Genomic DNA, 25,362 nt, shown 5'->3' on the forward strand with positions numbered 1-25,362 from the left:
GACTTCACAAAGCATGGCCGTCTATACGGTCTTGCTAGTGTTAGGCACAGCATTCCTCACAGTAATCATTTTTTTGACAAATTAAGAGACTATTGCAGGCTTTATAGCCCTGGTGCCGTTTTTTAATTCCCTTCCGCAATAGACATAAGGTTTCATTCTATATTCTTGTGTTGGTATTTTATTTCCATCATCGTCATCACCTCGACTACGCCCACTCCAGGACGAAGGCCTCCCTCATATCTCTCCAATTAAATCTGTCCTGTGCCAGATGCCACCACCCTATCCCCGCAAACTTCTTAATCACATCCGCCCACCTAACTTTCTGCCGCCTTCTGCTACACTTCCCTTCCCGTGGAATCCATTCTGTTACCCTTAAGGGCTATCGATTGTCTTGTCTTCACATTACATGCCCTGTCCAAGCCCATTTCTTCCTCTTGATTTTGACTAGGATGTCATTAACCTGCGTTTGTTCCCTCACCCACTCTGCCCACTTCCAGCTTAACGTTACACCTATTGTTCTTCTTTAGTTTGGTGTGCTGTCCTCAACTTAAGCTAAACCCTTTTCACTAGCCTCCATGCTTCTGCCCCATAGGTTTTTGCCTCGATTTTCACAAGAACCAAAAAAGGGAAAAAATTCCAGCAAATTCCCACCACACTATTCAGCCAAGAAAGGCTGTATCACTGGAAATTGATTTTGATGTCGTCGAACAAGAACAAAGCTTCTTCCCAGGCCAAGTAGTATGATAGGATTTTTGTTTTTATTTTGTTTTGTTCTACGATTATCTGCGTCTGAAATGAACGAGGTAGAATGGTGAATGTTTTTCATACATATGTTGGTTGGTCACTAATTTACGTCTGTGTTCATTTTCACTCACGTTTTCTCCCTACATTTGGTTGTGTTTAGTATGGGAGAACGCACTTTGCTTTGTTATTTACTTGCAGGTGATGGTGCCTCTGATGAGAGAAGCATGCTGCTCAACATGATAGCAGAAATGGGGGATCCCCGGTCGCTCACTCCCTTGCCTCCATCGCCTCCACATGGTGGAGAGGAAAGCAAGGTTGACCAATTTGAGGTCACCTTGCCAGAGCTGCCCTCCAAATCCCCATGGCTGGCCTGGTCACCGCTGTCAGTGGCCTCTCCATCAGAGCCAGAGACCTCTCCACCAGAGCCAGTGCCGGAGTCTACTCCTCCTCCAGAATCATCCCAACCCACACGACTGTTGGAGGCTTGTGTGCAGGTATCTCGGGAGGAGCAGCTGGAGCCTGCTACTCTGGAGGAACCTGTGGTGCCTTTGGCTTCCTTTGAACTGCCACAGGATGCAGCTGAGGGGCAGGAGCATGGCAAAGAGCAAACGGCATTTGCACCCATCTCTATACCAGAGCCAGGGCTAGTGCTGGAAGTGACTTCAGAACCACCCCAACCCATGCGACTGTCAGAGGCTCACATGCAGGAATCTCTGGATGAGCAGCAGGATTTTGAAATGAGAGATGTTAAAGAACTTGTGGCACTTTCAGTTTCTTCCAAACTGCCACACGAAACTGCAGGGATGCTGGAGCCCGTCAACGACACAATGGCGCTTGCATCTGTCTCTGCACCAGACCTAAGGCCTGTGCCAGAGCTGACTCCTACTTCAGAACCACCCCAACCCACACAGCCGTCGTGGGATAGTGTGCAGGAATATCTGGAGGAGCAGCTGGAGCCTTTTACTTCCTCCAAACGGGAGCAGCAGAATCTTGCAATGGAAGCTGCGAGAGAACTGATGGTGACTTCAGGATCCTTTGAGCTGCCCCAGGAAACAGCAATGCAGCTGGAGCATGCTGAAGAGGCAATGGCGCCTGTATCTATATCTGCACTGAAGCCAGGCCTATTGCCGGAGGTGTCACCTCTTTCAGAAGCATCTGAACCCAGACATGTATTGGTAGCAAGCACGCAGGCATCTCTGTCAGAAGAGCTGAAGTCTGCTGCTGTCTCCAAGATGGAGTTGCAGGCCCCTGTAATGGAAGCTGTGGAGGAACTTACGATGACTTCAGCTTCCTCCAAACTACCACAGGATATTGCAGGGATGTTGGAGCACGTTGCAGAACCGATGGCGCTTGGGGCTATCTCTGTGCAGGAGACAGGACTGGACGTGCTTGTTCGGTCAGAACCACCACAGACAGCTTGGCCACCAGACCTTTTTATGCTAAGTCAGGTGGCAGAATCTGCCGCTCGCTGTGAACTGAAGCAGGAAAATCTTGGTCAGGAGGCGCCAGTGACGGCTCTGCCGGCTTCCCCCGAGCTTGCTCCGGCCCCTGTGCTTGAGTCCGTGGCACTTGCAGCTTCATCTGAGCCAGTGCAGCCAACCACAACGGCGCTGCTGCCTCAACTGGCCGAGTCTGGCCTGTCACCCCATCCAGAGGCTGCATTTGAATCAGAGCGTAAGTATTTCTGATTTCTTGTGCAGGTTGCAGAGCCATGCGTACGTTGTGAATGACCTGATGCATGGCTTCACTTTGCAGCTTGTACTCTAAAATTTGGGTGAGAACACTGGATGGCAGGGACACAGTGCAGGCTTTCAATGTGTGTTGGAACAATATGGCTGCATTATATCAAGCTGTCAAAGGATTGTTATGATGCCATCACAAGTAACTAGGTGACAGCATGGACTTTTATTCATGGGCAGTAACTGCGAAGCATCGCAATCTGAGGCTTGTTGCTTGGATGAAGGTGATATGTTTCGTAATTGGGCTAAACGGCAGTAACAGCCTGCTGCCATCATGATTAAGAAATAATTTGATTTGGTCTCTTTTTAATTTGTGTGTGTGCGTGTGCATGCGTGTGTGTGTGTGTGTGTGAGAGAGAGGATGAATTTGAGAATGCATCCGAGTGCAGCATAATGTAATCTTAAAAAGTTCAGAGCATAATTAATGCCCCATTTTCAGTGTCTAGTGCAGTCCACCAGTGTCACACCACTAATGTTCATATCACTGCAGTACTACGTAAAGAAGCCACTGCTTTGCTTGAGGTTGGACGTGATTTACAAAAAATTGCAAATTGGAAGGTTTTACTTCCTGAAGCCCATGATGTGCATCGTAGCGGAAGGCTCCAAAGTAACTGAAACCACTATCGCACAGCACATGGGCGCCTTTTGTGTTTTGCCTCCATCAAAACGCGGCCGCCGTTCCTGATACTAAGCCCAGATCCTTCAGCTCAGTATCCAAGTGCCCTAACCACTGAGCCACCACGGCAGATGGACGCTTTGTAGTCACTTCGAAAGACTGTATTTGCAGATAACCTCCATGTTGACTTCCAGCTTGGTCAGTTCCACCATGGTCCCCACTTTGTTGCAGTCACTGGCTTATGCTTAAGGATTCTCTTGCAGTTATTTTCTTTTGCAGCAATATCTGTGTTTGGGAGGTTAAGTGGCTTTTAGACGCAACAATGTTAGTGCTTCAGAATGGCTATCTTCATACTGATCTGTGAGAATACAGCTAAGTTGGCTAAGGAACATGTACTTTCTGCAGTCATATGATCCATGCCTGTGTGCCTAGGATTTGTCGCTACATTCTTGCTGGAAAAAAGTCACTGGTGTGCCTGAGGTCTATAGTATTTGCTAGCCCAGACTCGGTGGTCTCCTCAGGAGACAATATTGTTTGCGGGCGACCTCCACATTGACCTTCGCCTTTGCCGTTTCCACCATGATCCCCACTCTGTTGATTGTCATCACCAGCTTAGCTTAGGGGCTTTTTTGATGCTGACAGAGAAAGTTGCCTGGCAAAAGAATCCAGGTATTGTCTGCTGCTTCATGTTTTCTTTGCAAAACAGTTTACTAACAGTTATGCCCACATCTAGCTGAATCATAAAATATAAGCATCTGTGGACTGTGCATAAGCCTGGAAAGGTGCAGTGGCAGCTGTAGGGTCTAGAGCATGGGCATAATTCTCCAGTTCTTTGACACTGCCCATATTGTGGATTCGTATTGTCTCTACTTGAATTGCAACAACTGCCTGCTGCAAAAGTTGGCTGCGCCTGTCAGTGTCTGTTTGAACTGTGGTCTTGCTGCTGTGGTCTGCTTCTGTGTTAGAACCTCAGCCATTCACACACTGCTGGCGCAGGAGCAACTTCAAAGTATCCAGGCTTTTTGATCTCCAGAGTGAAATCGGGGTGTAATGGTCATTTCCCTTTTAACTCTAGTTATTTTTCTCTTTAAGAAAAGGTGGCTATGGAAAAGCCTACCCGTGGAGGGCCAGACTCCTCGAAGCAGGCATTAAAAATCAGCTGGAAAGTACCCTTCATGAAGAGGAAGGATTCGTGATAAAAATTCAGATTTCATGCTCGTACTGTTCCACTCAATTGAACGCCACGTAGTAGTAGTGCACAGGTCTGCAAGTAGTTTTATGTTGTGTCGCAATATACATTGTTTTCTGTCCTGAGCATATGCAGTTATTACGTGCAAATTTTCAACCATGTTCAAACCTTTATTCTTTGTGGACTCATGCTTACTCAACCACTGCCACTCAAGAATTATTCTGTTTGACGTAAGTGGCAGTGCAGATGAGAAGGGAAAATTGGAGGGGAAACTTAAGCTCCACCTGAAGAGTTTGACGTGATAGCGTTAATGGTTTAGTGCCACCATATATGTGGAATTGATCATTGTCGACCATAAGGGCTCCTCCTACCGCTCCTTGCCCTGCAATGGCAGGTGCTGCCAGCAGTGGGGCGTGTGAGACCCAGGTTGATCTTCTGGCCGTGGCAGTCACATTTCAGTGAAGATGAAATGCTGGAGGCCCCGTGTGCTGTGCGATGTCAATGCACGTGAAAGGACCCCATGTGGTGTAAATTACCAGAAGTACTTTGATTTGGGCTAGTTGGTTCATATCTTGAAAGAAGTTAGGACGGCGCTAAAACGACAAAGACAAAGAGGCACGAACACAACAGGACGGGCGCCAACTTGCAACTGAAGTTTATTGCACCAAACCCCTACATTTTATGCATCAACTGAGCCGTATCACAACAAGCTTATCACACAACAAAACGCAATTTCTTCAATAGTCAGAACATCGGAAGTAGGCGCTGCTTTTACAGACCAGAGACGCCTTCTGCACTATCCACTTGATAACAGCAATATTCTTACTTTATAAGTCCCCAGATTAAATGATTGCGCAACCCACATGAAAGCAATTGATCATCCAAATGATACACACACGCTTGGGCAAGGAAACCAGCATGCAAACTCAACAATCGTGATTTAACACAAAGAGTGAAAATGAAAGAATGACCAACAACAAACGCGGAAAATTTGGTGGACATGAAAACTTAAACCTTCGGGGGAACCTCCCAGCGTCAATGTACTATAATTATCGTCAAAAATTAAAAACCTTTGAGAAAACCCTCAGCGTCAAAGTGCTACAATATTGGTTTCTACACAAACGTCTTTTCGGTCGATAAAACACATCGATAAAAAACTATGTATGCAGAAAACTTGCAAACGTTGAAACCTAAAGACAGCCTTCGAGAAACGCCACCTCAGCGTCACTAATTGAAATGGACGGCCTACTAACACATGCGCTTCCCGCTTTCTTAATAAAAAATGCCTCCACAACTTCTCGCTCAAATCTGTCTTTACCGCTCTTCAAAAAAGTTGTTTTGCTCAGATCCGGACTACACCCCTTGCACGTCTTGCAGTGATCTGCAAGGAAACTTCCATGATGTTGGCGCACATTCCGCAAGTGTTCACTGGCACGTTCATTAAAACAGCGACCGGTTTGCCCTATGTACACTAAACCGCAGCTTAGAGGAATCTGATATACAACTTGTGATCTGCATTTCGTGAACAGTTTTTGATGTTTAATAGGGCAAACCGGTCGTTTCTTATCCGGTTTTGACATTGTGCAAATCTTTGACAACTTTGATGGGGCCGAGAACACAACCTGCACCTGATGTTTGCTTGCGACTTTTTTTATACCATGGGACACCTTATGCATGTACGGAATCACAGGGACCAATTTTTTTGCTTCCAGAAGTTTCTCATCACAAGGCCGCTTGAATTTCTGGATTAACATTTCAGAAACAGCCAAAATCAAATGGGGCGGGTAACCCGCTTCGTGCAACCTCTGAATTTGGGCGCCGAAGCTCATAGACATCGTGTGATGGCACGACTTTCTTAAGGCATTCTGAAGGGAATTAGGGAAAGAGCAATAATCGCTAATTCCCTTCAGAATGCCTTAAGAAAGTCGTGCCATCACACGATGTCTATGAGCTTCGGCGCCCAAATTCAGAGGTTGCACGAAGCGGGTTACCCGCCCCATTTGATTTTGGCTGTTTCTGAAATGTTAATCCAGAAATTCAAGCGGCCTTGTGATGAGAAACTTCCGGAAGCAAAAAAATTGGTCCCTGTGATTCCGTACATGCATAAGGTGTCCCATGGTATAAAAAAAGTCGCAAGCAAACATCAGGTGCAGGTTGTGTTCTCGGCCCCATCAAAGTTGTCAAAGATTTGCACAATGTCAAAACCGGATAAGAAACGACCGGTTTGCCCTATTAAACATCAAAAACTGTTCACGAAATGCAGATCACAAGTTGTATATCAGATTCCTCTAAGCTGCGGTTTAGTGTACATAGGGCAAACCGGTCGCTGTTTTAATGAACGTGCCAGTGAACACTTGCGGAATGTGCGCCAACATCATGGAAGTTTCCTTGCAGATCACTGCAAGACGTGCAAGGGGTGTAGTCCGGATCTGAGCAAAACAACTTTTTTGAAGAGCGGTAAAGACAGATTTGAGCGAGAAGTTGTGGAGGCATTTTTTATTAAGAAAGCGGGAAGCGCATGTGTTAGTAGGCTGTCCATTTCAATTAGTGACGCTGAGGTGGCGTTTCTCGAAGGCTGTCTTTAGGTTTCAACGTTTGCAAGTTTTCTGCATACATAGTTTTTTATCGATGTGTTTTATCGACCGAAAAGACGTTTGTGTAGAAACCAATATTGTAGCACTTTGACGCTGAGGGTTTTCTCAAAGGTTTTTAATTTTTGACGATAATTATAGTACATTGACGCTGGGAGGTTCCCCCGAAGGTTTAAGTTTTCATGTCCACCAAATTTTCCGCGTTTGTTGTTGGTCATTCTTTCATTTTCACTCTTTGTGTTAAATCACGATTGTTGAGTTTGCGCGCTGGTTTCCTTGCCCAAGCGTGTGTGTATCATTTGGATGATCAATTGCTTTCATGTGGGTTGCGCAATCATTTAATCTGGGGACTTATAAAGTAAGAATATTGCTGTTATCAAGTGGATAGTGCAGAAGGCGTCTCTGGTCTGTAAAAGCAGCGCCTACTTCCGATGTTCTGACTATTGAAGAAATTGCGTTTTGTTGTGTGATAAGTTTGTTGTGATACGGCTCAGTTGATGCATAAAATGTAGGGGTTTGGTGCAATAAACTTCAGTTGCAAGTTGGCGCCCGTCCTGTTGTGTTCGTGCCTCTTTGTCTTTGTCGTTTTAGCGCCGTCCTAACTTCTTTCAAAATTACCAGAGTCCTCCACTGCGGCATCACTCATAGCCTGAGTCGCTTTGGGATGTTAAACCCCATCAAACGAAATCAAATTTAAATTCCACCTGCCATGGTGGGCAGTTTGCTCACAATCCGGCAGACAGGTTTTGATGACATCACAAAAGCCATGTGACCGAGGTGCCCCACCTGCCTCCTAGGTTGCTTCTCTGGGGATTTTTCGTGTATTTTTCGCTCACGGATAATGACGCCAATGCCGATGACGATGCCAGCTTTTCTGCATGTGTGTCCTGTGCCTCACCACGACCAGGCTTTTGCATTTTCAGATCAGAGGTAGGATGTCACAGAGCATGAGGTGCGCATGAGGCGAGAATTGTTCAGTAAGAAGTCTCCTTTTAGGACCAGCAGAGTGTCAATTTTTTCCGCAGTTATTTATTGCCTTTAAACAGTATAACGTTACGCTAAGCACAGACAATTTTTTTTTTATCCTGCTTGTCAAGAGGTTTTTCTCTTTTGCCGGGGTAGGACAGGAACATACTTCAGCTAAGAGTAGTGTTCTTGGAAAGTGTGAGCCATTAGCACAGACAGTGTAAACAAAACTGGAGGTGAATGCAGGGTGTCTCTCTTTTTTTTTGGATATAGCGAATAGGCGAAGCAAAGTCAGTGTTAATTATGAAAATGCCTCATTTCTTGGCCACTTCTATCTCTCAATGGTGAAATCTTTTACAGGATAGGTTTGCAAGTAGTATTGATTTGTTAATTGTCCTTCTAGCTTCTCTATGGTTTTTTGTGTACTTGCACCACTGACTGATTTGTTCCTCTGTGTGTGCATGTGCATTTGGAAATCGGTAGGGAGATATTTCTGCCGACAGTGCTGCTGGCGGCATTCAAGGTGTGGGTGGGTAGCTTCACCTTGCATCACTGAGGAACGTATGAGGCAAGGTGTCTGCAGGCTGCTTCTGTAGCTTATACCTAACCTCTTACCTAAGAGTGGAGAGGCCATTTGATTGAGTGCGTTTTTAGAAAAGAAATTGCTGTCGATCTGCTCCTGCTGGGTCCGTCTGCGGCGAAATGCATTTAAAGACTGCCAACCAACGTGACACTCATCGATGCACTTGATACTTTGGTTGGTTTCAGTGTCAGAATCGTCGCCATTGCACTTATGCATTGTCCAGGTGAAACAATTAACAAGCTCACAAGTAAAGCGTGGTGCTAAAGCCTGCAAATGAAGGGGAAATGTTGAAGAATGCTATGCCTTTGCCAAATTTGTTTTTACCTCCTTTTCTTGAGCTAACCCTTACCTAGTTTTCTCCGCCACCGCTACCTTTTGCCATTGGAGGAAATGAAATAGGATAGCTGCACCTCAATGGGGGCGTGAAATTGCAAGAAAAAAAGGAAGTCTCTGCTCAATACATGGAGCCTGATATGGAGTTGGACCCTCTTTGTCTCGTGCTCATGTTTACCAGCATGTATAATTAGCCCATCAATGTCATCCAAATATCCGTAGTAGTTTGCAAATTGCGTTATTAGTTAGTGATTGATTAAATTTAACTTTGCAGAGATATCAGTTGTGTCTTCCTAGGTGTATGCTTTCCATTCTTTATGAGGGCGCGTTTGAAGTGGGGCACTCTTTGAATACTTTTTGTTTGAAACCTTGGGGAGGAGCTATTGAATGCCTATTTGCAAAAAAAAAAGTCAATTTAAGGTTTTCTGCTCTCGGTGGGGATTTTGGAAATAACCCAGGTGACACATTTCCTGTTCCTGATTGCAGCGCACCCAGCAGCAGCTGCGTCACCAGCCGAGCAGCGCGACCTTGGAGCCGAGCTCCCTGTGGTTTGCCCCATGACAGTGCGGACTTCCGCGGCTGCAACGTTGACGGCCTCCGGCACAGGGCAGCTGCGAGAGGGGACACAGCCAGCTGAGGCAGCGCACTTACCTAGCAGGGCAAGGCCATCAAGGGAGGAGAGTTCGTCGGAGGAGGCGGAGCAAAGTGCCACAACTGGACAAGAGTGCCCACTGCAGCCACAGCAAATGGGGTCGGTGCTGGCGGCGCTGATGGCAATAGTAGAAAAATTGGGGCAGATTTCGGACAACATGCAGCTGTTTAGAAACGAGCTCGGGCTGTGGTTTAGGCCAGACTTGCATCACCCTACGGAGCTGAGGGACAGGAGATGTGCCTCATGTGGCCAGGAGCAGTCATCAGGAGTGGCACCACTTCTGGTCAGGGGGCAGGAAGTACCGGGCCAGGAACAGGTGGGTGAAGTCAGAAACACACCTTCGTCATTTGCGTTTTGACAGTTCATATTGAATCAAGTCAGGTTGCGATGAAGCTGGCCATTAGGCTCCCATTGGCATGTACTTGCTGACTGTTGGCTGTCCATATTTGCTGCTGTATACTTATTCTGCACTGTCGGTTTTTATTTTCTTTGGCTACAATTGATGTGTGTGGGTGGTTCACGGGAAGTTGCTGTTAGAAAAAAAATTAGTGAATTCACAATTCTGAAATCTTCAGGGAAAGTGTTTTTTTTTTCGTGCTGATTTCTGTGATGTCTTTTCATTTTGTGCAAAACAGGCACTTGAGCACTTACGTAATATTTTATGTAAGCTTTTCGCCGAGAGTTTTTAGGAATTTTTCAGCACAGAACTTGCTAAAAGACATGTCATTGGTTTACCGGAATAAAATAAGGGTAAAATTACTTGCCGCCTATCATAGAAGTTGAGTTATATTGTTCTGAAGTTGCCACTTCATGGCTGGAAGAAAAATTTTTATTTGTGTTTGCAGTGGCGACTTCAAAATCGTGTAACCAGTTTTATGATAGATAGGACGATAATTTTACTTTTATTGCATTCTTCAATGTCAAGAGAAACCAATGGGATGCATTTTGGTAAGTTCCCTGCAGCAGAATTTCTTCAAAGCTCTCGGCAAAAAACTTACATAACGTATTACATAAGTGCACAACTACTTGCTCTACACAAAATTAAATGACATATATTTGGAATAGGGAGGCTAAACCACATGTTCCCTGAAAGTTTCATAGTTGTGACTGAGGTATTAAAATTTTTTTTATGACCAGCTTCACCCCTTAAGGTGAGACGCGGGTCTTGAAATGATCAAAAAGTGCAAAAATTTCGATTTTGCAAAAATGGCATATTTGGGATCAATACACACTAAAGTTCCTGTCTAAAAAGCTTGAAGGTCTAAGTTCAAGATCCAACTACTAAGATATTGCTACGCTACTAACTACTCTAGTGGTGCCATACAGCGGCTAAACTGCATTTCCTGGCAGTTGGCAAGCCTTGAGCCATCTCGGGGCTAGATGCTTCGTCTTCTTCATCTCTCATGCTGCCTGCTGCCTTGCGCGTTCCAACGTCTTGCGCGTCTAATTAAAGCAAGTAAACCAGCCCTGCTTACGCCAACCGTTTCTCAGTGACATATTTGGTGGAGGTGCTGGGTGATGGCCCATGTACGCTGACCTCGAGGACACCTTTGACGTCAGCTCTCAACGCGTGGCTACAACACCAGTCCACAAGGCGAGCCGCAGCCTGCGAGGCCTACAACCCGAGTTCGGCCAACTGAAAGCGCCGGTAAGGGCCATGACATCCACCGTGGCTAGCCAGACAAGTCAGCACTCCGGGAGTGCCCCGCCATTTGTCCTTCATGCACCTCGATCGCCGCCACCGTTCCACGGGGACAGTTTCTAGGACGTCGAAGACTGGTTGGCCAGCTTTGACCGAGTGGCGGGTTTCAATGAGTGGGACGGCGAGCGCAAGCTGCGCAACGTCTACTTTGCGCTGCAGGACGCGGCCAAAACGTGGTTTGAGAACCACGAAGCTTCCTTTACCACCTGGGAGGCTTTTCGTCGAGAGCTGCTAGCGACGTTTACCAGCAGCGAAGAAAAGAGAAAGCTGAAGTCGCCCTGCGCTCGAGATCACAGCAGCCGAACGAGGGCGTCGCGATGTTCATCGAGGACATGACCCGTCTGTTCAGTCGGGCCGACCCTGCTATGCCCGAAGCCCAGAAGGTACGCCACTTAATGCGTGGCGTAAAAGAGCAGCTGTTTGCCGGACTGGTCCGTGACCCGCCACGAACAGTGTCCGACTTCACCAAGGAGGCAATGAGTATCGAACGCTCTTTACAGGAACGGGGCGCCCACTACGGACGACAGGCTACTGTAGCAGCCGCTTCTCAGTCCCAGTACACGCCTACGTCGCTGCCCGCCGAGGACCTTTGGGAGCTTGTAAGAAGCCTGGTGCATGAGGAACTGGCGAAACTTCGCTTTGAAGCTCCACAGGTCAGCGTCGCTGCCGTTACGGATGTGGTCCGCGAAGAAATCCAACGAGTTGTGCAGCCACCCCCCGCTCCACACCCGGTGCTCTCCGTTATGACGTACAGCGAGGCGCTACGAAGTCCTGGGCCAGCAATGCGAGCCTTTTCCCCCATCGCTCCTGTGGAATACCTGCAGGAGCCAATCGCAACAGCACCCTCCGTGCCGCAGGAGTTTAGGCCCCCCATGAACAAAGCGCACGTTTGGCGTACGCCAAACAATCGGCCACTCTGTTACCACTGCGGAGAGCCTGGCCACATCCTCCGCCACTGCCCCTACCACAGGATGGGTTTAAGGGGGTTTCCACCTGACGCACCTCGACCACGCTACGGTGAAAGACCACGGGATATCGAACAGTACCTGGATGAAAACATGCAATCTTCGACCTCGCAGCGACGCCAGTCCCGATCGCCATCCCCAAGACGGTTCTCTTCGCCCGGCCGCCCGTCATCCTCTGGCCAGTTCAGAGGTACGTCCCCACGTCGGGAAAACTGAAGACGGCGTCCTCCGGGGGTAGGGCTGCCTCTACTGGACCAAGTCAAGAGCCTCCACTCGATGATTCGCCGCGACGCTCCGACCGACGACGACCTGACCCGACGACCTCGACGACGTGCTGCGACCGACTGGCCTCCCCCGAAATTCCGGTATCCGCCGACAACCATGACGTTACCACACTCGTGGATACCGGCGCCGATTTTTCGGTAATGAGCAGACGGTTAGCCACGGTCTTGAGGTAGGTTCTGACCCCTTGGTCTGGGCCGCAGATCCGGACAGCTGGTGGCCACATGGTAACTCCGATCGGTGTCTGCACTTGCGAATCCAGATCCGCGGTGTTACTTTCCCTGGCTGCTTTGCTGTGTTACCCGAGTGCTCCAAAGACCTCATACTCGGTTTGGATTTCCTTCAAGAGTACGGTGCCGTTATCAACCTCCTGGAGCTAATCGTGTCGTTTTCCACCCAAGGTCCTGTCGACGACGATACCGAGCCACGCAGGGCTAAGTTATGCGTCTGTGACGACCACGTTTTGATCCCATCAAGATCCAGCATGTTTGTTACTGTAGAGTGCGATAACAGCACCAAAATTCGTGGCATTGCTGAAACCAACATGTCGCTGCTCCTTGGTCGGCAAGTCTGTGTTGCTCGAGGAATTGTTGAACTGGACAAGGGCCGAACCGAACTCTTGGTGACCAATTTTGGTTGTGAACCTCAGTGTTTGCCTGGCAGAACAGCTATTGCGTATTTCGAGGAACTCAGCGAATTCGTGGGACAGCACGCTTTGTCCGGAGCCCCGGCATCAGTGGAGGAACCGACCACTCCCATAAACACTGATGTGAACCCAAACCTCCCAACTAACCAGAAACGCTGCTTGGAAAGCGTTATCCAGTCTTTCTGCGACTGCTTTGCCTCGACATTCAAGGTTAGGCAGACACCGCTCACAAAGCACCGAATTATAGTTGACGCCAACCAACGGCCGTTATGTCAGCTGCCCTACCGCATCTCTTCGAAGGAGCGCGATGTCATTCGCCGCCAAGTTCAAGAAATGCTCAAGGACAACGTGATACAGCCGTCGACGAGCCCGTGGGCATCGCCTGTTGTTGTAGTGGCAAAGAAAGATGGAACCCTACGGTTCTGCGTTGATTACAGACGTTTAAACAAAGTCACTAAAAAGGATGTTTATCCTCTCCCACGTATTGATGACTCCCTGGACCGGCTGCGCCACGCCAAGTACTTCTCATCACTAGATTTACAAAGCGGCTATTGGCAAATCGAGGTGGACGAACGCGACCGGGAAAAGACCGCCTTTATTACACCGGACGGTCTGAACGAATTCCGGGTGCTCCCTTTCGGCCTGTGCTCGGCTCCTGCAACCTTCCAGAGGATGATGGACACCGTTCTTGCCGATCTCAAATGGCAGTCCTGTCTCGTGTACTTGGATGACGTTGTCATCTTTTCTGACACATTCGAAGAGCACCTGAGACGCCTGCGCGCTGTGTTCGAAGCAATTCGGTCGGCCGGTCTTTCCCTGAAGCCCGAAAAGTGTCACTTCGCTTTCGAAGAGTTGAAGTTTCTGGGCCACATCGTGAGCGCTAAAGGGGTTAGCCCAGACCCCAATAAGACTGCTGCCGAGGCTGCTTTTCCTGTGCCCACCGATAAGCGCAGTGTGCGCCGCTTTCTGGGTCTCTGCGCCTATTATCGACGTTTTGTGCAGAACTTCTCTCAGATCGCTGAGCCCCTCACGCGACTCACGAAAGATTCCGAACCATTCTTCTGGGACCTGGAGCAACAGCAAGCTTTTGAAGACCTCCGCACTCGTCTCCAAAGTACGCCCACCCTTGGACACTTCGACAAGTCAGCCGACACTGAACTACACACAGACGCCAGCAACATCGGCCTCGGTGCGGTCCTTGTGCAGAGGCAGGATGGTCTCGAACGCGTAATCGCATACGCGAGCCGCACATTGTCACAATCTGAGGCAAACTATTCCACCACCGAAAAAGAATGCCTGGCCATTGTGTGGGCAGTAACAAAATTTCGCCCGTACCTATACGGCCGCCCTGTCAGGATCGTCAGCGACCACCACTCGCTGTGTTGGCTGGCGAACCTCAAAGATTCCTCGGGACGGCTTGCACGCTGGAGCCTTCGACTTCAGAAATTCGATGTCACCATCGTCTATAAGTCTGGTAGGAAGCACAGTGATGCCGACTGTTTGTCTCGTGCTCCTATCGAGAACAACCGAGCTGACCCCGACGACGATTCTGTTTTTCTTGGTGCTATCTCCACGTCCATCCTCATTCAACGCCAAAGAGACGACAGCAAACTACGGCCCCTCATTGAGTATCTAGAAGGAAGCGCTCAGTCTCCCCCGCGAATCTTTTCGCGCGGGCTGTTGCCGTTCTGTTTATGTGACGGCGTCCTGTATAAGAAAAACTACAGTCCAACAGAAGCTGTCTATCTATTCGTTGTGCCTACGGCCCTTCGCGACGAAGTCCTGCAGGCGAGCCATGATGACCCATCTTCTGGTCACCTGGGTTTTTGTCGAACTTTGGCACAAATACGGCAAAAATACTACTGGCCAAGGGTTGCTGCAGTTGTGAAACGTTACGTAAGAACTTGCCGCGAGTGCCAGCGTCGCAAGACGCCGCCGACTAAGCCAGCCGGCCTACTCCAGCATTTTGATCCGCCTCAGGTTCCCTTCCACCAAGTTGGCATGGACATACTCGGCCCATTTCCGGAGTCCTCGCTGGGCAACCGCTACATTGTGGTTGCCACCGACTACCTCAGCCGATACTGTGAGGCTAAAGCTCTTCCCCGTGGTACTGCTGACGAAATTGCGAACTTTTTCATTCAAAACATTGTGCTTCGTCATGGTGCACCCACCATTGTTTTAACTGACAGGGGAACAGCGTTCACCTCGGCCCTTATGCAGGAGGTTATGCGCCTAAGCGGCACCAGTCACCGCAAAACAACCGCTTACCACCCCCAAACGAACGGCCTCACCGAACGGCTCAACAAGACGACCGCCGACATCTTCAGCTTGTGCCTGCTGTTATAACGGGACACTGAGTATAATGCCGTTAAAAGTTTGTTTATGGAAAATATTGACTTAATGGTTCCTCTTTTTGGCTTTGTTCTCTTTTGTTTGTCAGCCAAAAACGCAGTTATTGGTGAGCAGATTGGGTTTGAAAATGGAATTCCTTTTTTTACCATTTTATTTGGACTTGCGCCGTCAAGAGTAAAACACAAGAAGGGCTACGTAACGTGTAACAAACATCTGCAAAAGTATACGGTAATGTCTAGAAGAAATCTATTTTAAGATGTCCTCTGCACAATGAGGCAAAAAGAGGTGTTATATGCCTGCTAAAACTCCGCCAACAAAGATCTAGAAAACTTCTTCGTAAGAACTCTCTAAGAACATATTTAGATATTTTTATTTTTTGGAAATGGCTGCTTATATGAAGCCTGTAGACACCAGATCAGAATGCTATATATTTAGAACCCTCTAAAATCAACCAGTGGGATTTCATCAGGCTTAGTGCTCATGCTTTTTTTAGAGCTGCAGATTTTATTTGCTCACATATGTGCAGTATTGCTCGAACCGCAAAGGTCAGGTAGCTGCCCTTTGCAGCATAGATACACATGCAAATGAGGCAAGAAAACCCGCTTCATCAGTCTCTGCCATAGGTTATTATATAAGTGTCCAATCAAAAAAAAACTAAATTGCGTGGCATTAAAATTGGAAGTAGCAGGATGCTTGCTTTGCAGAGGCCGCCTTACAAATTTCTCTTACACTGAGAAGTTTCGTACCTGCAGTTTCATACCTGCATACGTTCCGGAGTAATCTTCTCATCAGAGAAATTTTTAAAACATTTGGTGGAAAACGTATATTTAGAAAAGTTTATAAAACATTTGTGAATAAACCTCTTTTGTCAGTATGTTTTTAAAACATTTTTGGACAAGCCTCCATTATTTGATGAGGTGTTTTTTAAATGTTTCAATCTAGAGTTGCACGCTGTTAACGTTTGGAGTTGTTTGAAGACGTTTTATAGAAGTTATGTGTTTCATGGGAAGATACTCCAAGATTTATATTTCTGAGGTGTACGGTGGTGGTGTAACTCAACCCTCAGGGATCTGTGCATAAGAAAAGCATATCTTGACACCATGCCGCATTTTGCTTGCGAAAACGGCCTGTGGTGGCGATGCCTGTAAATCATTTCTGGATGGTTTCTGTAGCTTATAAGGGTGCCGTTTTCAGTTAAAAGTAGCCTCCCTGTTGTTTGGTGCTCCAGTTGCGCCATTTGCGCTTTATACATTTACATTTTGCTGCGCAATTCTGCTCCAAAAGCGGAAAATTGATCAATATTGCTCCTTAGCTGCGCTAAAAAGAAGTCGCTGTCACAAATATTCTTGGAACCATACTGGCTTTCAGTTGGCAACCTACTAAAATGTCTCTGCAGTTGGCAACCCAGAGCACTTGTGGGCTGGCTCGTGGTTATAGTGTACTAGAATACTCTCTAGTGGCGCGAGTGGCGAGGCGCAGGCGAGCCGTTTTCTAACAGACGCCATGAGATGGCGCCACCGCAACTTTTCATAGGCACAGGAATTCGCGTAGTTTTGAAAAGGTCGTCTGTCATCTTGCGTTTTTCATCTCATTTACTAATAAGAATCGCTCATTTATTACTTCTTGCTGTTCTCCGCCTGTCAGTTACAGTGACTAGGCTTGTTAATTATTGAAACGCGTCTGAAAACCACGTACCTAAGCAAGGATACAACATTCCTACTGTCGCGTCGTCTGCTAAACTCCGACTTGCAGAGTGATTTTTTGGCGCAAAACACCATCGCAGAATGACAAGCGGTCAGCATGACATACAGAGCAAATTATTTGCGCGACCATTGCTGTGGTTTGAAGATCAAGACCCGAAAGCAATGCCATTTAGTGTGTGTACTCACAGCCATTTATTGTCCACACACTTTCAGAAGTAAACCGTTTAAGCTAAATTTTATGCGGCATTTTGAGCTCATATATGGCTCAGAGAAGTCAATGGTCTTGTAAATATGATTGATTTACTGCTATGATGTGAGTTTTGGTGTTGTTTTTGATGTAGTAATAATTATAAAATTGATGTCACAGCTATGTACACATGAACACCATATGAAGCTTTTATTTACAACTGACTTCAGTGCAGAAATGATCAGAAAAAAATCTTGTTTGCAAAAATCCACAACTTCCCTGCCATTGCCTTGTTCAGCACCTACTCAATTTAAGGTGCTTTGACGCCTGCCGCTTGCTGTCGCTGGCTCGATTAATGCTCTTGGTGAAAAAATGCAGACGAGTAGTTAGGTAAAATGCAGTTATTTCTGCAGCTATGGTATGAGCGTGCTCAGGGCATCCAAGCTCAGTTTGCTGCTTTTGCTTAGCAAGGTCCAAAACATCAAGCACACTTTCAGAGTGCAGCTCTGAAAGGCTAAAGCAGGTTGTGAATGACTCTTCGAGGTCAGCCACAAATTTAAACAACTTGCTTGAAGGGTAAAGTAACCCACCATTGTCCTTTAAACGGACAAGCTCGGCCATGTTTAAATTGTCCGCTGCCTCCTTGGTGAGCAAAAGAAGGTTAAGACACCTTTCACAACCCGTTTTTAGAACGCATTTTCGCGCGACGTAACCAGCAATGTAAAAGGTTAGCCTGCAGTCGCTTGATGCCACAACAATGGAAGAATGGTCAGGCACAGCTTTTGTGAGCAGGGCGTCGGCTGCATCCAAGTTTCCGGCATCGAGAAATCTGTCAATGAGTTTCTCCCTCCCAGTGCAAGTGTCCTGCTCACCAGCATCTGCATTCAAGAGTGAACTTAAAACAGCAGGCTCGCAGTTTCCTCTTGACACAGAGTGTGCAAGATTGCTGAAGCTGAGACAGTTCACTGTAGCAATGAACTGCTGAGGTGTAGGATGAGTATTGCATCCCGATGACTGTCTGACGATGCCAAAAAGATGTTCCACGGGGTCTTGGCTCACCCTGCTTGTCATTACATACTTGAAACCAATGTGTTGAGTCAAATACTTCAACAGCGACAAGGTACTGCATAGAGTTACACGCAGTCCAGTTACTGTGGACTGGCTTAGAAAGCCCCGCTGCCCATTTGTGTGGCGTTCCCACTCTGACAGAAACGACAGAAAAGAATTCAACTTGTCGGCCGATGCAGAGTTCGGACGCAGTGCTTCAGCTGGAAAGCGTGACGTCATGACTTGTATAACACCATGAATGATCCTGCAAGAGCAATGTTAATGTTCAATTTCAATCACACTTAGGTATTTAACTTATTTACGACACATAAATAATAAAGCGTTCAGTTAGTCATGTGGTCGTGCACCAGTTCACTATAGCACACTGTATTAAGTGAGACTTGTTGTCAGGCAGGCTAGTCCCAGTTTGATCTAGGCTGTGGTTGAAGGTTAGGTTGACAAAATAAGGCATTTTCTTTGTACCTGGAGTAGTGGAGTTATCATTCTATGATATGCAATACTTACTCAAAAAAGTGAACTGTCGCTGTTATGCTGCCGCACAGAGGCTCTAACATGGCTTTTTGCAGCTGAAGCCCATGAATTACTTTTTCACTGAAGAGCTGGAACGCAAAGGAGACTCTCATTTTCTCGAAATTGTTAGGGTTCGTATGGCTGGATGTGATGCATGCATAGCCTGCAGGGTAACATTGCTTCCGTCCAGCTCCACAGCTTTTCGAATAGTTCGCATTGTCACCTGCAGGTAAGGCAAATCAGTAATTATTTACTGCCAGTTAGAATGACTGGAACAAAAATTACAGAAAACAGTTAAGCATGCCGCTTTGGCAAATACTTACTTGGCCCTTTGGTGTTTGGAAATCCAAGCTCAACAGCCGGTTTCGAAGGCACTTTATGAGGTGAGGGAAGTCTGACATGAAGAAAAGTTGACGGTGCTCGTCTACAGGATGTGGTGCACTGCATTTAATGTGGTCCAAAGATGCCTTGATGCCCATTAATGTCCACATCCGTCAGTTCCAACTTGCTCCGTTTGATGTTACGAACTCAACCTTCAGCCCTGCTTTTTCTGCCAAAATTATGGCTTCAATCATGATCTTCGTTAAGGTACTGCCGCAAATGTTCCCTCTTGTTGCAAATGCTGCAAGAATTTGGGTCCATTTTCCAACAAACGGTACGAAAACCAGAACCATTCCGTGATCGCATGGTGTGTGTTTGTCCTCAGTCGATGTAAACTTGCCGAGATCCACGAAACCATCTATGTGGCCAGCCGTTGTCACAGAAAGATGCTGAGAGAGCTTCATCTCATCGACAATAATTCCACCGTGGCGTGCATATTCATCCATTGTGGCCGTCTTTTCACTGATGACTTTGAAGATCTTTGGGCAGAAACCAAACCCTGTTCTGTAGGATTTCAAATATTTGCGTAGAGTTGTTTTACTCGGGAGTGACAATATCTTTTCCTTCCTCAGGTGCTCATAAAGCCTGGCACTCTTCATTTTCATTATGAGGCACTCCAGGACCCATTCGTTAGAATACTGCATGCCTTTTGTGCTTTTTCTTGAAGCAGATTTAAACATGTGAAGTGTTGCTTCACGCTGTTTTGGAGGGAGACTTTCTATTCTAGAGGCAAATTCTTTCTCATTGATGTCTTTGTTTTTAGCTGCCATTGCTTTCAGTTGGCCCTTTAATGCAGTGGCACTGGTCTTCAAACGTTTTGTCTTCTGCCTTTGAAGTTTTAGACGCTGAGCAAGAGCTCCTTTCTTGGACACACGGGCTTTTAAGCTCGACTTTCGGGTCAGCAATAACTTTCGATGCGACTTGCACTCTGGGCAGATAAGTCCTGTCGATGAAAAAAAAAAAACGCAACTGTTTAAATGCTGGAATAAAGAATACATACATACGAGACTAGTACATGAAAGTCTCTTAAAATTACTTACCAACGGACGGGAGCACTTTATGCTGAAGACGCAGAGTCCGTTGCTGCATGTTGCTGCCTGAAGTTTCACCGTCAAGTTCGGTAACACCTGCCTATATTCATCATCCGTCATTGCTCCCTTGCAAACACAAGTTGCTTCGGCATCCTGCAGTACAGCTGCAGCGTCGCCAACAGAGGCAACTGTTTTTTCTGTGCACATCACTCCTTGGTAATAAATGTCAGCACAAACTTTGCCTCCGACAGGCTTGAAAACCACAGCTCGCTCATGCGTAATCACAAGCCTTGCTTGCATTTTCAAAGACGTCGCAAAAATTAACCCGAAACGTTCGTCCTCGAAGCGGCACCAGCTCGTCGAAGGAGCGAGTCCACGGAGCGACTGAAACGAGAAAGGCGAGGATTCTGTAGCAGCCAGCTCTCCCGGCTCTTGATGTTCGTTGTCAGCGCTGTTCACGTCCTGACACGGCTTCTTGCTTCGTGGTGGAATTGTTTGACAAGCAGATCTTTTCCTTTCAGTCCTCTGTTTAGGGGTTTTAACAGAGAGGTAGGCTGGACACCCAGGCAGCAGCGTCGGAATGGCACCGGGAGCTAACGACGGCTTGCCACTGGGTATATGCACTTCAACGCCGTCGATTACGTGAACGTAGTCGCGCAATATGAGGTGGGCTTCAAAATGGTGCTCACACACTGCTGATAGTTCCCTGAGGCTCTTGTCGTCCCTTCGCATGTTCCGCTCCCACTTCCCTCGCAACTCGTCGTCTCTTGGTGCGGCAAACAACGATGCTTTAGGCGCGCCCGGGTAGCCGGTGCGGCAGCCTGGCGCAAAACAGTGAGAATCAGTTCTTCTTGTTGCCATAACTTCGTTAAATTCCCTGACACTGATGCTACATAGTTCCTGCTCACTGCTATCCCTACTTAACAGCAAGATACGAACGCTAAAGTAAAATTAACTGCGTGACAGCGCGCGCGCGAAGCGAGCTAAATCACACACCGCATTGCCATGTGCTGCCAACGTGCGCGCCGGAGGCTAGGAAAAGGCGCAGCAGCGCCCCTGGCGGCCGTCAGTGTCAACTCGCTTCAGCCGATCTGGCCCCAGCAGCCACCGGTCGTGCCACTAGAAAGTATTCTAGTTCACTATACTCGTGGTATAATTTAGCAGCCAGTTTATTCGCGCACATAGAGGAAGGAAAGAACTCTGGAGAGGCAGTTACATCATTTGTGTAGCTGGCTCCTCCTGCTCCCTTCTTGGCCGCTGTATCAGCATGCTTGCGCATGCGCAGCAGGCATTGCAGCAGACAACAACGCTACGCCTAGCATTACTATTGGCTACGCCGTCGGGCAGACTCCCAGTAGTCCTTGCAAAAGCCCGTGATTTCTAGCGCACTTTGGCGTGCAGCTCGGATAACGAGGGCCTCTCCCAAGTTTTCCTTCTTCCATGTTTGCGCATCATGTCGGTTACATCAAAAAATTGCATCATGTCAGTCAGCCCTGAAGAGGGCTGAACAAGTATCTTCTGGGTTGAGAAACAAAAGCTTGAAGCAGGCCCAACAAGGTCAAGCTTTGTTGGAACAAGGAATTTCAGCCTTGCTGATGCACTTCGCGAGCTTGATGAATTAGTAAAAAAATTCCAAGAAGCATTGAGATACAGTTAAACCTAAACGTAATGAACCTCCATATAGTGAATTTCTCGATACTATGAAGTTTCTGAATTCCCCAGCACCTGCATTGAAGCGCATGTATTTCAGACCTCCATGTAACGAAGGTATTGCGGTGGTTGACCTTGGTGCAACGAACTGGCTACGCCATCTCTCTGTTAGCTAGTGCTGCTGAGCCACTCGAAATTTGGCAGAACCACGCAGAAGTTTCATGACGATAAAGCACCGACATAAGACGAACGCCAATTGCAGCCAGCGGCTGCAGTTGACACAACGTGCCATGCTCCAGCGCCATCGGTGCATCTCTGGCACTTTCTATTTTGGAACGTCATGCTACGTGGCATTACAACAGTTCATGCTCAAAAGCACCGAAAAAATAATAGGTCATAGCAAAAAAAGGAAAAGACACAAGCAGTGCACGACCATCGCTGCCGCGTGGCTGCTCGTGTGATTCCGATGCCGATAGCTCTCAAGCATTGGGAGCGGGGACGGTGGAGAGCACAGGCAACGCAAGGTGAGGAGTTCGTTTCCAGGGGCAACAGCAAGGGGATAACCGAGAGGATAACCGAGAGAGGGAACATGCAGGAAGAAGCATGTGCCTCTGCGGCGAGGCCGCGGTGCCCCTACCCGCCCTCCCCACCCCACGCGGAGCAGCATTGCGTGAGCCGCGGCGGGGGTGCCGGCTGCTGCCGCAGTTAGCGCGATCGCGAAACGTTTCTCCGTGTTTCTTACTTCGAGTAACGCTGTTTTTGTAAACATTTTCAATATGATTTCACCTACATTTATTTCTTATTTTAGTTTCAGTTATGCAGTGTGCTTTCGACTGTTCTCGCAGAAACTGCAAGTAACGAAAAATCCCACTTTTTTTAATTTCTTTATAACCAGGTTTAAATTGAGCCAATGAAAAAAAAGAATGTTTCTAGTGAGCTTACCACTATGCTTCTGCCAATCATATTTTACTCTCCAAGCTTGCTGCAATCTCTAGGTTGCAGAGCGAAAGTTTTGGTGTAGAGTAGAATGTTGTATTTGCTATCTGAAGAGAGCTGATGTGGGTTGTGCTCTTTGCACCTGCTTTGCAGCAATCCACCAAGGTCAAAATGGAGTTGAAGGAAATGAAACAACAGTGGGAGCAAGTCGAGGGTGAAGTGGAGTTCTGCAAGGTGAGCTTTTACTTCTTTTTATGCGGCGAATGCGTGTGAGGCTGCAGAAAGTAGAAGCCATACGTCACAAAGCTTAGAGAGGCGAGCAGCACATATCCGATGGGATAGCGCTGCTTTCCGCTATCGCGTCGCCTCCATGTATATGGTCTATTCATGCACTTTCGCATTGTGTTCGCTGCCAGATCTGTGTGGAAGTGGAAACCAACTACACTGAGGCTAAACATTTTGAAAGAAAAAAAAATAGGAACGCTGGGGCATGTTCAGGGATTTTGTACACTTACCCCCCTTTTTTTGTTCCTGTGCAGAATGCTAGTCCGAGGTTCATAGTGCTGCTTCGTGAGGAACAAGCGCAAACAGCTACGCTGCACCGGTGAGCTTGTGTCATGTTACAAGAGTTGCACTGGATGAAATATGTCTCTAGAAGCTTGCTGGTTGCTGTCCACTCAAGGCAGAGGGTGTTCTTCTCATGCATTGGATGCAATAACGTGGTAGCGTTAGAGCAAATGTCCAGTGAAGACCTTGGGGCTACAATGAAATTCCTCATTGGTCTACAGGATTGCGACATCATTCCACCACCGTTGCATGTAGCCTGTGAGGAAAGAAAAACAGTTATGCTGAAAAGAAAAATGGCTGAGCTGGTACTCAAAGCGATGCCCCTTTTGTCTTGAGCCGGGCATGCTACCCTGCCATGGAGGAGCTTTGAGTGTGATAAAAGGAGGTCTTGTGTGAGCACCTTGCACTGCAGAGTAGGCTGCACAGCAGGCAAAAACATCCAGTTAATTAAGGTTACCAATTAGCATCGCCAGTTAATGTTGCCAACTAACAAAGCCTTTTTGCGTATGAACAGCCGACAGCCGCTTAATGTATTGTAGTGGCACCGGCATGCGGCGGAGTACTTCGCAGCTCCAAGAGATGGCACTTAAGGAATGCGTTTTGATTATGAAGGGTGTGAAGCAGAAGAAGACTTGGAATGACAGTGCTGAGATGGGGTGAGTGATAAAGCATTGTGTTGGAGAAAGAAAAGAATATGTAGGGCCCATGTTAGCGAACTGGTGTAGAAAGAGGACCTCAGGCCATTGATGGGATCCATTAGCGCTATCGTGTCATGTCCTTAAGGCAGAGCTCAAGGGCCATTTGCAACTAAATTTTACTTTGCCTAGAATGCCTCTCAATATGTTGGGTGCATCATAAAAATAACTGTAAGAATGTTCTACACTTAGAGAATCAGCACTGGTGTTGAAAAAGCTCTATAACAGGCGATGCGTGCACCTGGTAGCGTATGGCTGAATTGGTAGCGCGTCCCCGACTTTCCGAACGGCAACGCTATCGCGTGTTGGTTTGGACAAGAGAACAAAGAAATCAAACGAAACAAAACGAAGCCGTATTTATTCTTTAAAGGAAAAAGGCCAATAAGAAATGGAAATGAAAACAAGAAAACACACACTCAACACGCGTACAGCACTACAGAATAAAAGGAAAGAGTTCACCAGGTAGTGAGCGTCCCAGGTGAAGCGGGGATACCTTGCAGACAGGGCGAACGCGGTCAATGTAGTGCGACGCTGCTGGCAATGCGACAAAGGAAGCGGCGGAAGGGGGCCAGGTGGTAGTAGGAGCGGAGAGGAACACAGGGAGACGCCGCTGGTCTCCCGTCAACAGCCCGAAGAACTTGGCAGCTGCAGGAAAAGCATAGCCAGGTCCCGTCGACAGTGTCACAAAATGCCAGAGGCTTAAAGCAGGTTATCCAAGACTGCCTTTTGGCAACACGGACTCTCAGACCATCGGCTGCCACCTCCACACTTGCAAAGAATGCAGGAGGCTTGCGTCTGTGATCCAAGAGAGGTCACCGGCAGCATGGACCCAACGTCCGACGGCTGCCACCTCCACGCTTGAATGATCTGATCTCTACTGCGTTGCCTTCCTTTACACCTTGGCTCTCTGACATGTTAGCTCTCCGCTCCTCGTGCTCGCCGCGCTCTTTGTTGCCGTCGCCTCGTGCACACCCTTTGCATGCGCACATGCGCAACGCTGGGCTGGCACACGCAGCACTCCGCTGTCCGACGGACCACTGTCGACGCACTGCATTCGAAAATCCACGATGATTTGGTGTGCACCTGACATATGCCCACCCTTCGAAAAAGTTTTGTCGCAGAAAAAACTGCCATCGGTGCACACAACACGAATGTTTACGTGGGAAGCAGTTGATGCACGAACAGTAATGTTCACGTGATAAACTGTCAAGTTAGACGCCGCCGTAGTCACCGGACTTTACACAGGACACATGGAGGCACATGGAAACGCGCAC

At 47.6% G+C, this 25,362-nt stretch overlaps 1 protein-coding gene across 1 annotated transcript in view; it reads left to right on the forward strand.

Annotated features, from left to right (window-relative positions):
* The window catches only part of LOC144111882 (uncharacterized), a 101,388-nt gene that overhangs the window by 56,623 nt on the left and 19,403 nt on the right, over window positions 1–25,362 (forward strand). The window contains exons 15-18 of the mRNA XM_077644910.1: window positions 943–2,418; window positions 9,248–9,729; window positions 22,980–23,060; window positions 23,366–23,430. Coding sequence (XP_077501036.1) covers window positions 943–2,418; window positions 9,248–9,729; window positions 22,980–23,060; window positions 23,366–23,430 — 2,104 coding nt within the window. The remainder of the gene's footprint in view (window positions 1–942; window positions 2,419–9,247; window positions 9,730–22,979; window positions 23,061–23,365; window positions 23,431–25,362) is intronic.

The sequence above is a fragment of the Amblyomma americanum genome, unplaced genomic scaffold (genome assembly GCF_052857255.1).
Source record: "Amblyomma americanum isolate KBUSLIRL-KWMA unplaced genomic scaffold, ASM5285725v1 scaffold_12, whole genome shotgun sequence".
Classification (NCBI taxonomy): Eukaryota; Metazoa; Arthropoda; class Arachnida; order Ixodida; family Ixodidae; genus Amblyomma; species Amblyomma americanum.